The following is a 17,234-nucleotide window of genomic DNA, read 5'->3' as shown; positions in this document are numbered from 1 at the left end:
AGGGGGGCTCGGGATGCCAGTATTCCTCCAGCACCGACGACAGCATTTTCTTTCAGGTGGGCAGCTTCGACCGCAACTTGAGCCACGTGTCGTCAGTCTACACGGAAACATAGATCCGAGCTATGTTTGTTTGTTTGTTTGTTGTTGCGCCACGCTGCACAACAACCCACCAATGCGCATCTTCATCTTCAGCCCCTGTTTCTTTTCCCAAAAGTGAAATCAAAACCTCTTCTAAGGTCATTCTGACGTATCCACCAGACAGTAACCAACTGAACTAAACAAACACCGTAGCCTGTAAAAATGGTACCTGATGCACTGCCTGATTTAAAGGTATAAAAACACAAATCGCAATTAGGCATAGACGCCTACAAAAGCTTTACATGCCCCTTCAACTTTTCCGCATTTTATCAAAGACCGACACAAAGTAGTGCATGACTGTGAAAAGGAAGTTTGTCTTCAACTCCCTTTATTCTCACACACCTAACAAAGGTATTTCTCCCATATCCCAGAAGGTCCAGATCTAAACATGTAGAAGACTTTGATACCAAATTTAACTTTTCTGCTACAGACATTGCTCTGTTGTAGCAGAAAACTAACACCGTAGCGTGCACGTCTCCAAATACATCATCCTTACCGTGAAACATGGTTGTGGCAGCTTCATGGTGTGCTCATAACCTTCCTCATCTTAACCAGGAATATTTGTCAGAGTTGTTGGGAAGATGGTGGGACCTAAATAGAGCACAAGAAAAACTGTTAAAGTTTGCAAAAGACTTGAAACTGGAGCAAAGGCTCATCATCCAGCAGCACAGCGACCCTGAACAGACAGTCAGAGCTGCCAGGGAATGGTTTAGGTTTAGATCAAACCATATTTGTGTCTTACAATGGCCTAGTCAAAATCCAGATCTATATCCAACTGAGAACCTGCTGCAACAATTGCTACTGTTCAGACACTCGAATCGGACTGAACTTGGATTATTGCACAAGAAATACTGGACAAAGGTTTTCTTATCGATATGTGAAAACGGTGACAAACATACCAACAAAAGACTTGCAGTGGTCACCGTATCAAAAGGTGATTCTACAAATTATTGATTCAGATGGGCAGGTTAGAAATGCAGTTTGTAGTTGTACAAAAATATATATTTTTCCTCCTCTTCCCAATTATGCACTACTCTCTGCTGGTCTGTCACATAGAGGTTGGTTTTCTTTCGTAACTTACTTAACCCTTTAACCGTCAGGTCCAAGTCATGTAATCCACTGGGTCCCTGAGGACGCCGGTGTCCTCATGACAGCGAAGCGGAAAAGTTCATGGGGTATTGATACTTTTGCAGGCACTGGTACGGTTATTCATCTCCACATAAATGATTAAAGAAAATTAGGTTAATTTGTGAAATAAATCTTGCTGTAGAAACTGTTTTAAAGGGCAGCTCAAGTCAAGTTTATTTGTGTAGCACATTTCAGCAACAAGGAATCATTCTTTGAATGATTTACATGATAACAAACACAAGTGGTTATATTGGGAGTAGAAAATGATGAACAAACATCACAACTAACAAATTGTAATGTGAAAAGCTAGTTTAAGTGAAATATTGGTAGATTTTTTTTTTCCAATTTGAGGCTGCTTTAGATCTGAGGTTTGATTTCAGCCAATTTATTGTTACCAGGCAGAAAACTTGACAATGTCTAGCAAAATAAAATCCACATATTTCTCCTCACCCCCCACCCCATCTCAAATTCAGCTGCATCAGCAAAATCAAAGTGAACAGATATGGTGAATAGATCTCACAACTCGAGGCAGAAATTTGAAATGCACAATGTTTACATGGACAGTTTTGTTCTGGAAATGTATTTGAGCAAAGTTCTCATCCGTTACTGAAACTAATTGCAACAGAACCAGACTGTCTTCAGTTCAGAGTATGAATTTCAAATAACATGAGATGTGTTGTTCACCATTTGAACCACATTTTCTTTCTCTTTAATCTACAGCTTCTGTTTGTGGACTGAAGTGTAAAATATATCAATTTGCTGTGACGTTTTTATCAGTGACAAAAAAAAAGTTGCATTTCTGTAAGTGTTAAATGTTTTCTTCCTGTGTTTGAATTTTACTTTTATTTGTTTTTTTTTGTGGAGGGAGGTTTCTGGCTCATTAGTCCTGTATTACTGCAGAGACAGCCAGGCCTCCAATTATAATGATTATCATTATTAATAATAATATTATTATGTGTATAAAATGTACAGTTTGTTTACAACAATCATTTGAGTGTCATTTAAAAAAATAAAATCACACAAAGGAGATTGAAACAGTTCATATCGTTTATGAGTATGTTCAGAAAAAAAAAAAAAAAAAAACAACCCTTAAGACTTGTGGGCTGGTTGTGCCCTCTAGTGGACAGGATAATACCTTCTGGCTACTCTGGGTAATGACGTCAGCTCCCGGGGAAAAAAAAAAAAAAACGGAGTTTGATGTTGCCTCACTTGTGTTTCTTCTTATGGAGGTATTGCCGATAGTAGAAGTTAGAAAAGAGCACTATGAGGGTAAGAACATAACCAAACACCGCTACGTTCATAGAGTCTGGGAAGTCGCACTCGGTGATCAGGTTGTAGCCGGTGTGAAGGAAGAAGAGCAGGAACTGCAGCTGCAATGGCAAATGGGGAATCAGATCAGATTAAATGACACGTTTTGAGATTGTACCTCTTGACAGAAGCAACAGCCAGAAAGTTCTGGAGCAACCAACCAGCTGCAGTATAGTGAGGTATTTCTTCCACCAAAGGTGCTTCTGCATGTGAGGACCGAACGCAGACAGGCCGTAATAAGTGTACATGATGATGTGGACGAAGGTGTTGACAAGGCCGATGAAGAAAGCTGTGGAGTGTGTGGCAGAAACACAAACAAAAACCCCAACAAGTGAAGAAAATTAAGCAAAATGTGTAGGGGAGATTGACAAACCCCCAGTCTGTTGAGGGTCGGCTTCACAGTTATTTCCAACTTTGTGTTGGTCAGTCACGCGAATCCTATTAAAATGTATTTGTTCAAGATGAATTCAAACCTCACTCACATTGTCCTCCAGCCACATACTTTACTCCTGCCCACCAGTTGAAGATCATGGTGCCATGATGGTAAACATGAAGGAAGGTCAGCTGACTATTCTTCTTCCTCAAGACGAAGAAGAACTGCTCCACAGGAACACAGGATGTAATATCAGTCACAGCTGCATTCAAACTCATTAAAACAAATGGGATAAGGCAAAGTGGGAAGAAACAAAGTACCGTGTCAAGGAGCTCTATGATCTTAGAAAAGAAAAACCACCAACAAACACTGGCCATCTGCAGAAAAATAAATAAAAAATATTGATTCAGCGACAGCTACTCTGTCTTTCTAATGCTCTGCTGAACGAAAATATGAACTCTTACCCTTAAGGGCAGCGGTGTCTCACTGTAGTCCACAGGCTGACAGAGCAGGCTGTAGTTTGAGAGCCACGATGTGACCAGGAACTGAAAACAGTGAAGAGATTGAGATGGGAGATGAAGTGATTTGTTTTTTTTTTTATAAAAAGCTGTTTACTGATAAATTTTCTGTCCTGTTTTAGTTTGTCTAAAAATAAGTGTCTGTGCATCCCTGACCACTGAAATTCACTCAAGTGTTTTTTTAATTTATTTTTTTATTTTATTTAACACAGATTCTGCAATTAGTTTCAAGGTACTGGAGCCAGAACAGTTACAAAGAACATTTTTCATCACCCTCTACAAGTAAAGACTTATTGGCAAAAAAAAAAAGTAGCAGCTGTTTGCAATCAACAAATCAGACGAGAACCATTTAAAATAGGTCAACACAATCATCACCAGTGTTTTCTTCATGTTAAACACAAAATGCCACTTTTAATGCTCTGCAGTCTCAACAATATTAGCCCACTACTCCTGGGTGAAGACCTCCAGTTCAGTAATAATCTTGGATTTGTGAAACCTCATTTTTTAAATCCCAACGAAAAGTTCAAGCCAGTCTCCGATGATGGCTCCTCTAAGGACTTCTTCTGAACCCAAGCGTTGGCGGACAGATATGTTTGGGACCACTGTCCCCTGTATGGAGGTTTATTGATGCCAAAGCTTCATTAAACCTTCTTGTCCCAGAATTCCATGATGCTTTATTAAATCCATCTTGTCCGCAATGTGCTGCAGGATTCCAGTGTCTCGGGAAGCAAAGCATCCCCAGAAAACCACTGAGCCACCGCCAGTTTTGCTCTTAGTATGTGGTTTATTCATATCTTCCTCCACTGACCCACTGGCCCGCAAAGTCCCAGTTTTTATTCAAATTACTCCAAATAGCAGAATCACTTATAAGTCCTGTTCTGGAAACTGAAACCTCACCGACTGGGCACATAAATAATCTGTTAACCTCAATGATGAAGCCTCTTTTTTCCCCACATAAGCAGCTTCAACGCAAGGAAGTTTATACTATCAACACCTAATTATCAGCTAATAGAAAAAAGAAACTTTTTTTCAATAAAACTGAGCTGCTCTGTTGCAACAGACAGAGCCTAAAATAGGTGCTGCAAAGCTGCAAAATAGCAAAAGAAATTACAAAGGCAGAAAAGGCTGGAGATCACAGATCAGTTTTCAGATTTACTGTGCAAACTTCATGGAGATTAATATTTTAACACCATCTTTGTTTTCAGTCAAAAGTGATCAGTGAGCTCTAAACCATTCTACCTTTTGTTGTTTCCATTTGAGACGTTAAATGTTACTTTAAGTCCCTACACTTTTAGAATGATTTCTTTTATGCACTGACTAATGGCTTTTGGGATCTGGTTTTAACTTCTGCATTATGTTGAATACATTTTTTTTTAATTATTTTAACTGAAATCTAAATGGAATATGAAATTCTAGGTAAATTTAAAACAAAAGTTTGAGCTCAGAGAGGATTTAAAATCAACCTACACAGAGTAATAGTCTATAAGCAGATGACACTCAAAAAAACATCAACATGCCCAAATCAGGGGATTTGGTGCGAGTTCACCAAAAGATGATTAAAGAAATCTCCTATAAGCCCTAAAATATCATAATGGGATTTACAGCAGATTCTTGCTACCACTGATATTTAAATCCAGGAATGTAGAATAAGAAAGAGACTGTAGAAGTATCAAGGGAAGTCTTTGTTCTCTGAGAAAAGCATCAAGTGAAAGAATATTCAATAATGTCACTCAACTCTGAGCCAGAGCCGCACAGCATTCTGGGGGATGTAGGCAGAGAAAAAGCTTTGGTGGCTCAGCCTCTCAAAGCCAGCTAAGGAAGGTGAGTGGGGTCGACTAACTCAACCACTCTTTTGTTACCTAGCAGCTGAGTTGATGCAGCAGGACCGGGCCACCTCACCATCACAAAAACCAGCATTATTTCTACCCTGATTCAGAGGCTGACTGAGAAAAATATAAGAACATCTGTGAAGAAATTAAAGCTAGATTGGAAATGAACCTTGTCTCATTTAGCAAAAAACTGATTATTTAATGTGTGTTCTAATTTTCCTAAATCACATGAAACACAGACTACCAAATAGAGGCAAAACTGAAATGAGATAACTGGAAACGTTTGAACGGAGAGATATTTTCATTACTGCGTTCGTCTTTAATAACTAGATTTGTCCTCTAACGGGAGACAAAACAACACACACCTCGTAGAACATGTATGCGGACAAGCCAACCATGGAGAAGTTATAAACGATGAGAACTGTTTTGAGCTCAAAAGGCTTCCGGGTTTTCATCAGATGAGAACCGACCCAGATCATACAGAGGTAACCCAGGAAGATGAAAGTCACCGGCAGGGGGGAGTACACCAGCGGCCAGGGGTCCGTCCTGTTGTCTGGAGGACGTAAAAGGGGCATGTCAGAACACGAATGCACACAGATGTATCACAATCCACTTCAACACAGCGAAGGGAGCAGCTTTACAGAAGATGGAGAACTGCTTCTTTATAAGACTATACATTTAAAACTGAAAAGCAATTGTTGCAAAAAAACAAAAATCAGCACAAATATAGTAATATCTGCTTTGTGATGGACTGTAGAGGGTGTAACCCGCCTCTTGCCCGCTGTACACAGCCACCAAAACAAACATCCAAACCTCTGAAAGGTTACTTAAACTTACAACTAAATTATTCTGAAAATTTGTGGACTTTACAAGTCAATGTAAGCAAATATTTTCAAGTCAAAATGCATGAATAAAGCAGCTGATTCAGATGATGCTTCGTGAATGTCTTAATCTGAGGATGTGTGGGCACTGCTAAAACTGGGCTTATGGACCTTTTTATTTATTTATTTTTCATCTAACAAAGCTATTGTTTTTCAACTGAATTATACAAGTGTAACATTATGTGCCACATATTTCAAAATGACAGTGGCCTCATGACCAATCTACTACTTTAATGGGGGAGTAGGGACGTTTTCAAGCCACCATACTTCCAACCAATAATATTGGCAACACGTTCAAAAAATGCACTGAAAAACAACAACGACGACTTTCGTCGGGCAAGTTAATGGCTTCCTCACTGCCATGAGGGAAAACTGATAACACAATACAAGTCATGGAGACAAATCATGTGGCAAGCCACAAAGAGTCCTTGTGCAACTGGTCAATGCGGAGAGCACAGCTGCAGCGCCCAAGTCCCACTCAGATGTGTCAATTTTACTCATGTCCACTGCTGCAACACATGCGTACGCAAAAATAACTGGATGGGAAAGTAGGTTGGACGGACAGCAATCATACCTCCATTCTCCAAAATCCACTGGTGCACAGAAAGGACATGGTTCCCTGCTGAATCCATCTACAACATAGGAACACATGTTACTAAGGGTGAGGAATTCACAAAATGTTTTAAATTTAAACGTACACTCACTTTGCAAAACCGGGTTCAGTTATCGCCCCTTGATGACAGCGCCCGAGAACCTTTGGACGCTGCTCCAGATTTTTGTGTAATCACGGAAAGGAAAAAAAAAAAAAAAAAAAAAGAAAAAAAAAGCATAAATACAGGGCGTTTAAGAAAATAGCAGAAAATATTTCAAGTGGGACATATGCCCCGAAACCCTATTTTAAAGTTTTGTGAACGGAAAACTTTGGAGGTATTCTCCAAAACAGTTTCTTCAACTTTTACTTTGAGAGATATAGGCGATGACACCACTTCCTGTGCGTTTTTTCCTGTCAGTAGTTAATTGTATTTTCTGCGCACTGGAGGGCGCCGTTTCCTTCAAACTAATACGACACTATTTCAATGTCAGAACATCACATAAAGATCAATTTGATAGATATTTATTAACTCCATAAAAAAATACTACTCATATTTAAGTATAACATCTATTACACATCTTTTTTTAAGTGTTTGTTTCTGTTAACAGCTACTGAAAACCAGTTAGAGAGACCAGTCTAGAGTGTGACCCACCTCAGCATAAAACTATATGAATTTTGAGTTTTCATTAGCTGTAAAACAATGGTCATCAAAATTAGCAAATATAAGAAAATATAAGAAAGGGCTTAAAATCATTCTGAGTGCAAACAGTCTAATTACAATATTCTTATTTATTATTGTTATATTTACCAGCAATGTCACTAAAGGATTTGTAGTAAAAAAAAAAATTCTCTAGAAAAAAAAAGAAAAAAATGACAATTAATGTTTACCAGACAACTTGCATTTTAATCTTCAAAACTTTTATTATAATTAGAGAAATTCTTTTATCTTTTACATAGTTAAAAAAACACAAAATGACCTAACATGGTCTGTGTTAGTGTGTAAAAAAAAAAAAAAAAGAGTAGAAATGTGTAATAAAAACAGCTAAATTGACATACATCAGTTTCTTTAAAAATATGCATTTAACAGATGATATAATAAAAGCTTAAAATCTTGACCTCTGTCTGGTCTCTGATTTAATACAGCAAAGATACAGGAAAGGAGATTCAGCATGAAAAAACATGCACATTTAAAGTCGACGCGGATAACTTTAGGGACTAACTACTTTCCTCTTTCACTGTCTTGAAGAAGGAACTAAGTGAGAGCTGTCTGCCTCCACCATCAGCTGCAGTCGGTCTACTTTTTTTCGTTTTCTGTGACCTGTCATGTTTTAGTCCTTCAGGCTTCTGTCTTTTTCCATCCTAAGGGAGTCAAGCAGAGATAGTGTTCGATGATTCACAAATATTTGCCTTTAATCCACAAATCCTTAATAGTATTTCATGTTCAAACAAACCATGTCTCAGTAAATCCATAAATGTTTGATAGTCTGGACAGACAATATCGTCCTTTAAAATGCTCTTCTATTTTTGTTACATTACAACCAGAAACTTGAATGTATTATTACTTTGGGACTTTGTGTGATAAAATAACAAGCAAACTATTAAATGGGAGAAAAAGTATGCATCTTCAATTGGTTTAAGGTCCAGACTTTAGACTACTCTAAAAAATTAATTTAATTAAAACCTTTCTACTGTAGCTCTGGCTGTATGTTACGGCTTTTTCTATTTTCAAAAGATTAATTAAACAGTACTCAAATTTTTAAAGCTTGGGACAGTTTAAAGACCCAACCCTACATTAAACTTCTCTGTGACTTTACCTCTGAACTGTCTGCTGTCTTCATGATACCATTTGTCCACTAATGTTCCTGTAACAAACCTAAGAGGCCTTTAAAGTACACACACGATCACTTGTTTGCTAAATGGGTGACTTCTGAAAGTGCACATTTACTTGGTAAGTGCTGCTGTCCTTCTAATGCGTATTTTCCAACACACCAGACTGTATAAACTTGAATATTTATTGGATTTAAGCAAATTAGGTGGTGGGTGCTTGTGTAATGAGTGAGGGTGAAAAACTAGGCAGTTTCTGTTCCTCTGGCTAAACAAAGTCAAACTGAGGCTGAAAAGTAAATCGCCAACTTTCTGAAGCGCGATCACAAACCCCTTAAATGTTTTGTTGCAAATAGTCAGTGAGGTTGTAAGAAATGCTTTGAAAAACAAACAAAATTTCCACAAATTTAATAGTCAAAGATTTAGGAAGAAATCAATGTGAAAATACATTTGAGTAACTTACCTTTGAGTTTTTGTCCTTTAAACTGTCTGCAGTATCAAAGAGCTTCACAATCTGCAAAAAAAAAAAGGTGTATTACCACCCTCATGTGGTTCACACAGACTATAGACCAAAATCACAATCACCAAACTATTCTTTTTATAAATAGATCAAATAAGCACAAGCTTCTAATATTCTAATCAAGCCTGCAAAAGTAAAAATGCCTGTTTTCCTTCTGCTTCAGTTACGAGCAGTTGAAGCACATTTTCCAATGTTACGCTGAATATTTTAGCGCGGCCATCATCGTTATCGTGATTTTGGAAGAAGCACCTTGCCACATTGTGATTGAAAATCTAAACAACCAAACTATAAATAAATCAAAACTAAATCCACAACAGTCCTTCAGTGACCATGAATTCAGTCAAATCGCTGACCTTCTTCAGCCCGGTGGACACAGCGGCTTCCTGCAGGCCGGGTCTGGTGAGCCATTGTCGCTTTTCAGTCGGCGTCTGTTGTGTAACAGCCCTGTCCTTTAAGCGCATGCTATAAACCACGTAGGTCTGGTGAATGTGGGAGAAGATGTGCACCACCTGCAGGCGGACAGTGAGGAGAGGACAGTGAGCTGCACAAAAAGCTCCCGTTGAACAGAGAGCTGCATGAAACCTTGGTGGTTAAGATCAAGCTTACCTCTCCTACATACTGGAGAAGATGTTCGTTGAAACAGCTCCTCAGTACTCTGTTGACTTCTTCACACAGCGCCCTCTTCTGTTTCACTTCATTGTCCTCCTGCAGCAGAAGACTTGGAAACTCCCATAGACCTGCTAGTAAACCTGCAAACACAAACGCCACTGGTTAATGTTGCATTCATCCACTAATCAGGGTGATTTTAGGGCCTGCAGACGACACAGGGAGGTAAAATCTGGGCGCCAGATCTAAGTGTCACTCTCTGCATTCAACTGTTTGTTAATCAGAGTCAAAATCGTGCAGCACCAACCTTTGTTCGGTCTTTGCACAAGCAGGTACTCCTCACCACCTGCTTCTCCTGGCCTCGTCACCACGCAGGTCAGTGTCCGCTCCGCCCGAGGAGCTTTCTTGGGCGGCTTCCTGGGGAAGTTCTGAACACCCAGCTGATCGTCCCACGGCTCAGAAGGACACAAGGAACAAGTGCCACTGTTCACTGAGGAGAAGAGTAAAGGGAAATTTGGTTCATTATGGTGATTAAACTCGTGTCCAGGAGGTCAGATGGATGGCAGAGGAGACTCACTGCAGTCCTCAATATCAGGCATGTCCAGCTTTCCTAAAAGCTCCTTAGCACTTTGCTCCTGTTTGACATGAACCTACACAAACACACATCATATAAACTGTTAGTACTTTACAGAATTTCAGCCTGAGCCCATCGGAAACTGTGAGCCAACCCTGTGATATGAGCGGCAGTGAGACTGGACGGGACACTGGCTGCACAGCGGGCCTTTGGGGGTGCAGACTCGTGCTCCAAGCTCCATCATGGCCTGGTTGAAGTCTCCAGGTCTCTCTGGATCCACCAACAAATTGGCAAGACGCCTGAGGAAGCCAGGAGATGACACCGGGTTCTCCACGTAAGCAGTCTCTGATTATTTGAGCTGTGAATTTAAATCTCACCAAAGAGCCTCCGTTACTGCAGGACTCGAGCTATCGGCCCCAATGGCCCTGAGGCGACACAGAACCCGAATCACGTTCCCATCCACGGCGCCGGTTACCTGAGCGACACAGATCATACCAGGTATTGGTGGTTAATGATAAAGCTACTATCAAATAGAACTTATTCTAGTGACGGTTCTATAAGTTCTGTGGTGGTTTACACTTGAAGGTGATAGTTTTCTATGTCAAACAAATATTGCTGAATATCAGGTGTAATTAGGTCAAATTAATATCTTTAAGTCTAAGATTAAAGATGGAATGGATGGAACTGGTGGGTGCAAATGAACAGCACTGACTGCTACAACACTGTTTAGATCAAATCAAAATGAAAGGAAAAGGTTTGAACGGTTCTTTTTATTTATTGCAATTTTGACTGATGAACCATTATTACAGCGACATTAACATCAACATATATGTGTTTGGATTGGTTTACTCTAAAAAAGAATAAAAGGAGGCCAGCGTCACTAAAATAAAATATTTAGTTCTTCATACAACAACCTCCTTATAAACAGAGTTTTTTTAAACACTGGTTCATTTTGAAGTGTATTTGCTGCCCAGAAAGGAGACACATGAACAATAAAAGCAAAAAGGCTTTTATATAAGCATTTAGGCTTATATTCCATGTCTTATGTGTGATCTTCTTTGGTAAACTGTTGAAATAAAAGGTCACGTGTCAGTGTGGCTTTAAGAGCATTGACCCACAGGAACTCATGAAGCTTGATGTGCAGATACTCCCTTTGTCCTGACCAACCTGGCCCAGAGCAATAGATCCAATCGCGGACGCCGTGTAGCGTCCCACACCAGGCAACTGTTTCAGCAAGTCGTCCACAGTCTGAGGCATCTGTCCCTTCAACTCCAAAACCACCTGAGGAAAAACAACAAATAAACCAAAATAATCACAATGCGATCGAGTTACTGGAAAAGGGTTCTGGGTACTTTTCCAAAGTAAATAGTGGGAAAGTAAATACATTAGGAGAAGCATTCAAATATCTGATTGTGGACACACCTTCTGCGCTCCTTCATGCAGCCTTCTTCCACGTGAATAGTAGCCGAGGCCTGCCCACATCTGGTTAACCTCCTGTACCACAAGAAAATGAATGCGTTAAACGTAAAAAATCACCAGCTCTGCATGCACCAGCTCTGCACTACTGATTAAAATGACTACCTCTATTGTAGCAGCTGCGAGATCCTGCACTGTGGGCCACCTCTGGAGCGCAAAATATACAGCATTTATGTTGAACTTCCAAAAGTATTACAGATTAGTTTAAAATACCCACCTTCATCCATCTGTTATAATAGTCTTTCACTGTGGCAACTTGAGTCTGCTGCAGCATTATTTCTGAAACCCATACTGTAAAAATAAACCCAAAGCAGAAAAAATAGAGTTCCACAATTATAGTAATTAAAGAAAGTGTAGTACACTGTTTTTTACGTTTTCATTTTTTTCTTGAATGCATCCATTTTCATACCTGCGTATGTCCTAATGTTGATGTCTGATTCTGTCAAAGCCTACGACATGAAGACAGATAGATAGGGCAACTTTGAGATTAAAGCTGCTTAGCTGCATTTATAAATCTTTAAGCATAAAAACACAATCCATGCAAAACGGAATCTGGACAAATAATTTTAAAATTAATGGCATCATTACTTAGAGTTAGTTTAATTAAAAGCAACATGCTAACGCAAATATGTACTAAATGATCGATACTTACATATAGTTTTATAACCCAGCCCCCCTCAAGCAGTCTAACAGTAATATAACATGGAAAAATGATACTTAATGAAAGCAAATAATCAAGAACCAAGATTAGCAAAAAAACAAAAACAAAAACAAAAAACACTTATTGTGGAGCAGCTCTTTTTTTTATAAGCAAAAGGATGCACTGATAGCGTACTTATAATAAATAATACATTTTATCTTACGAATATTTGTGATTGAATAACAACAATCAAAACAACTGGCTTCTTTTTAGCTGCCATAAACATATACTGAACAATACTTCAATATGTTAAATATTATATCTAGATTATTACATTTTCCAGTAAGAATTATTTACCAGAGTCCTCCATGGCAGCTCTCTCTTGTCTTTGTCATACCAGCGCAGGAGATGAGAGCGCAGAAACACAACCTCAGCAGCATCAGAGAATGTGTGGTACAAAGATGGTGGGAATGAAGATGTAGTTGGTTCTGGTGGGATGGAGAAATCAAACAAAGAAAAAAAAAACATAATAATCAAACAAAACATATTACCAGCAATTCCAATTTACCATCAAAATGTGTAGCTTAATTATGACACTATGATATGATTCCAGGGTCAGCAGTCCAGTCAGATCTTGCTGATTTGAAGTTATTAAATTAAGGCTGCAATATTCACTGTCACCTTAAAAACTCATAAGAGTCTGCAGCTAATCTTTAACACTGTAAATTAACAAAGGAAGACAATCAGAGTAACCCGGGTGTTTTTTCTAAAAAAAAAAAATAAAAAAAATCAAAGTTCAAGCCCATGTTTTTTTGTTTTCTCTTTTATCCATTATTTACAAGACTGTTGCAAGTGACACCAAACTCTGAAGGCTGAATAACAGTTTGTGTGGATGTTCATGCTGAATACCTGGTTTGTGTTGTTACTATTATTATCAAATCATCGCGGTACCTTCTTTCACTGGTGCTTTTGACTTCTTCCGGGTTCGGATAGTTGTTTCCACCGTCTCCAATCGGCCTTTTTTGCCTTTCACTACTGCTGAACGTAACCTGCTCATTATGAAGCACCGTATTTAGGAGCTAAACACTATCCAAAGGAAAGGAGCAATGTTTTCACTTCATGAATGCACTGTAGCTCCCGCCACCTCCACAGACTATCACTACATTTGACCAATCAGCTATAAGGAGACGACTCTCCAATTGTGACGTCATATCCGGTGGGTTGGTCTAAGTAAGTGGAGAATTTGCGAAAAAAGGACTCTATCCATTATATCTTATTGCTTTTGATGTGCTGTTCTTCAATGTCTTTTTTACAATAATAAAACTTTGTGAAATGTCAATTAATGTTGGATTAGAGGAAAAGCATAACTTTACTTAACTTTTTAAAAAAACAAAACACTGATTTAATTAATAAATTGGTAAAAATATTCAGAATTGTATAGATCCGTGATTGTTAATCTCAAAATGTACCAATAGAAAGCTGCCCTTTAATGCCAGTGAATGTTTGGTTTGGTTTCGTATTGTTTTGAATCACAGGGAACAACAGAAAATTAAGGTAAACACCTGAAGAAAATTAAGGTAAACAGTTGAAGTCATGGCTTCAGGTAATAACTCATTTTAAATCAACTCCTTAGTGCTAAAGATGTAAGAATGCCAGTATTGTAAAATAGTTTATTGAATGAATTTTCCATCCAATTAGCAGGCAGCCTTGTTATAATCCAAAATCGAAGAAGGAAGAAAATTAAATATTATACTATGAGCAATAAATACGAGAAAACTGAATAAAGAAATAAGTTTATGACCTTTGAATGAGGTTATTACTCTAACTTATTACACTAACTTGCAGTAGCCTCATCTAAACTACAGATATTTTAGGAAAAGCTCCATAAAGGACGGGTGCAGCCTCAGATTGCCTCCACATGTTCTTAAATGAATAAGTCCGCAAGGTACTAAACAGAGAGGAAAGCACCCATTTAGAGACAGTAAATTAATCAGAAACTGAAAGAAACCAAAAGTATGTTAATCCATCTTGAAAAACTTTAGTACTTGTTTGTGGGCATTTATGTGGCTTTGTCTTTATTTTTTACATCAGAGCAAAACAATGGTCCTTACTGGAACAGATATTACTGCAAAACGGAATTAATCCTTTGTCCTATCCTGTTTACAATATTTTATTATATGTTTGAATGATTGCTCTGTCTTCTATAAAAAGTGGCTATTCATGTGCAGCAAAACAGTATTGGAATCATTAGAAACCACATGAGGCTGTGTTTTGAAGCTAAGTAAAATCCAGCTTTGAGGGCAAGGCTGGATTTTGGGCAAGGCTGGATTTCATTTGAGGATCAGTGTTGTTTTCTGCTGCCCATCACATGCAGAAGCTCTTGGGTCACTCCGAGATGGTGAAACTCTTCAGAACGTTTTTTATCTTCTTCAGCCAGCAGCCTTTGATGCATCGCAGAGAACCCAATATGCAGATGTTGTTCAATTATTTCAGAAAGCATTATGCTGTGACTCTTAGCACATGAAAAAGACATTTTCTGACATGTTTGAATTTTATAAATAATCTAATCTACATATTGTTCCTTGCAAGAATATTTTACCCCTTGAACATTTTCCCATGATTTTCTATTTTGAAGTCACAAATTTCAATGTTATTTGGACCGTTTTGTTAGACCAACAGGAAGGAGTGTAGAATTGTGCAGTGGATACATTTCATTTAGTTGTTTTTATTATTATTTTACAAGCATACATCTGAAAAGTGTGGCTTTCATTTATGTTTTTTAGGGCGCTTCTACCAGAAGATTCCATTTTCCAGAGCCAGATCTCTTTCTGTCTGTATGCAGTTGCCATCAATGACGAGGCGCTGAAAGACGTCTGTGTTCGTTACCTGGCGTGGAACTGTGAGGCCCTGATCGATTCTCGAGTTTGGACCAAACTTCCTTTCTTTCTAGTCAAAGCTCTTCTTTCAAGCTCAGATATTTTGGTTCATAACGAAACTGTTGTTTTGCACGGACTGGAGAAGTGGGCAGCAGCGCAGGAAGACACCACCATTCTCAAGATCCTTTTGAAGCTCATTCGTTCCCCAATGATATCAGCTGAAGACTTATACAGATTGGATGGTTCACAGTGTCACACCAGCAAGCTGCAGGGTTTTCAGTTCAATGCTCTGCCCATCAGCATCATTCTCAGTGACCTGACAGAGCAGCGGGACATCTATACACCCAGGATTTACAGCGGCCCAACATGGAGCTTCACATTCAGCACCCAGGAGGTCAGAGCTTACAACCATTCTGGCCACTATGTTTTTAAGGGACAGCAGATCGGAAGCCTCACATCGGACTTCCAAACACCTGTTCATAGCAGTTCTTACTTTTCGTTTCAAACTGTGATCTGGCAAGTAAAGGTACTTGTCAGTGAAAAAGATTGCACGAGAGAAAGTGTGAGTTGCTCCTCTTTGCCAGCAGTTAGCTTAAAGATGAAATAAAAACAGGGAAACTTACCCAGTAAAATGGCCGAGCACAATGGTTACAGAAATAGGATTGTTCTCAAGTGTAAAGGGAGGCATGTTTTCCACATTAGAATTAGTTTAATTCTGTCAATAGTGACAACCTTCTACTTATTCCAAGCATTGCAGAACAGACTTACCCGTGCCACTCAGGAAGGTTCTCATACCAAGTGGTGGTGTACCCTTACTACTCAACTTAATTGGGTTGGGTGTTCTCATGAAGATTAAGCAATCATGAAATGTCTTGCCTTAGATAGGCACCAGCACCCCACCCTGGTTTTTTAAGTACAAGGGCGTACAGAAAATGGTTGAATGGATATTTAGTCATCTTTCTCTCATTTGTTTGCTGCCTGAGTTTATAACTCACTCTTCTAATAAAAAAAAACACGTGACAACCATGCTGCTGCAAAGTGTTTTTTTTTTTTTTTACGTTAAAATCTAGATATTTACTCAGTCTTATTAAGATAAACAAGCTTTTTGTCCATTGGTGTGGCAGTTCTTCAAACTAGGTCAGGTTTGAAGAACTCAAGCTTCTAGCACTCCTTTAAATCAGTTAACAAGGACACAAATGACAATAGCAACAACCAGCTCAGTTCAAAAATCCACCTAGCGGGTTTTTCCCGTCCCGTTTACTGATTTGCCCCAACAGGCCCAATGATAGTTGGATCTTGCAATCAACGGCAAAAGTAAGCAACACGTTAAAAGTTCTTGTTCCCTCAGGTTTTCATGAGAAACGTTTGTATTCCTTAAAAACATTTTAAAACATTAAGTAATCTTTAGAGAGAGGCAACATGCGTCCTAAACGTATGAAATAACCAATGTGTAAGGACAAGGTTGTTCCCCAATGATTTGTTCCTGCTAAAATAATTGATAACGGTTTTTCTTCATAAAATAAAAAAAATCTTATGTAGCTCTTCAAACACACATCAGTATCAATTTGAACAATTTGGGAAAAAAAATAAGAAAAAGAAAGGATTAAAGTAAAAACACCTCAAAGCAAAGTTTTTCCACCAGTTTTTCAGTGCCTTGTAAAACTCTTTGCACATCACACTGAAAACATCATCTGCACTGTGAACACATGTTGGTGGTAGCATTACACTGTGAGGATATTTTTCTTCCATAAAACCACTGGAAACAACGGACAGAGCAATCCTGGAAGAAAACCTGTTAGGGAACAGACTGAGGTAAAGTTTCTCCTTCCAGCAGGACCGCAACCCTAAACAATAAACATACAACCAGAGCAGATGTTGGTGTTGAATGTAGGGCAGCAAAGCAATGGAGGAGAAACAAGCACTTGACCAAAAGAAGTTTGCAGTTAAACAA

The 17,234-nt window shown here is 38.7% G+C and overlaps 2 protein-coding genes and 1 pseudogene across 3 annotated transcripts; 1 reads left to right on the top strand and 2 right to left on the bottom strand.

Moving 5' to 3' along the window:
- Positions 1-1,414: 1,414 nt before the first annotated feature.
- elovl8b (ELOVL fatty acid elongase 8b) lies at positions 1,415-7,545 on the bottom strand. Its single transcript, XM_014994762.2, has 8 exons — positions 6,880-7,545; positions 6,750-6,807; positions 5,660-5,847; positions 3,412-3,492; positions 3,268-3,324; positions 3,057-3,171; positions 2,736-2,863; positions 1,415-2,636 (listed from the first exon to the last, which is right to left on the bottom strand). Exons 2-8 carry the CDS (start codon positions 6,805-6,807, stop codon positions 2,472-2,474), a joined length of 792 nt encoding a protein of 263 aa, XP_014850248.1. The 5' UTR covers positions 6,880-7,545; the 3' UTR covers positions 1,415-2,471.
- Positions 7,546-7,663: 118 nt separating this feature from the next.
- Positions 7,664-13,578, bottom strand: mutyh (mutY DNA glycosylase). 2 transcript variants are annotated; one of them, XM_014994758.2, is made up of 15 exons: positions 13,359-13,578; positions 12,765-12,895; positions 12,177-12,216; positions 11,985-12,058; positions 11,873-11,914; positions 11,714-11,785; positions 11,459-11,572; positions 10,669-10,766; positions 10,446-10,590; positions 10,295-10,367; positions 10,025-10,207; positions 9,718-9,860; positions 9,465-9,620; positions 9,055-9,105; positions 7,664-8,126 (listed from the first exon to the last, which is right to left on the bottom strand). In XM_014994758.2, the coding sequence occupies exons 1-15, from the start codon at positions 13,462-13,464 to the stop codon at positions 7,983-7,985; spliced, it is 1,572 nt and encodes a 523-aa protein (XP_014850244.2). In that variant the 5' UTR covers positions 13,465-13,578; the 3' UTR covers positions 7,664-7,982. The 2 variants fall into 2 exon arrangements, with proteins under 2 accessions (XP_014850244.2, XP_014850245.2); XM_014994759.2 differs by lacking the exon at positions 11,873-11,914.
- Positions 13,579-14,851: 1,273 nt separating this feature from the next.
- On the top strand, positions 14,852-16,973 carry LOC148159930 (galectin-3-binding protein B-like; annotated as a pseudogene).
- The last annotated feature ends 261 nt before the right edge of the window (positions 16,974-17,234 follow it).

Source organism: Poecilia mexicana, unplaced genomic scaffold, assembly GCF_051168715.1.
Source record: "Poecilia mexicana isolate PSO_F unplaced genomic scaffold, ASM5116871v1 scaffold_4, whole genome shotgun sequence".
Taxonomy (NCBI): Eukaryota; Metazoa; Chordata; class Actinopteri; order Cyprinodontiformes; family Poeciliidae; genus Poecilia; species Poecilia mexicana.
Note: the sequence above shows the minus strand (reverse complement) of the source record. Positions and strands in the feature narration are given on the sequence as shown.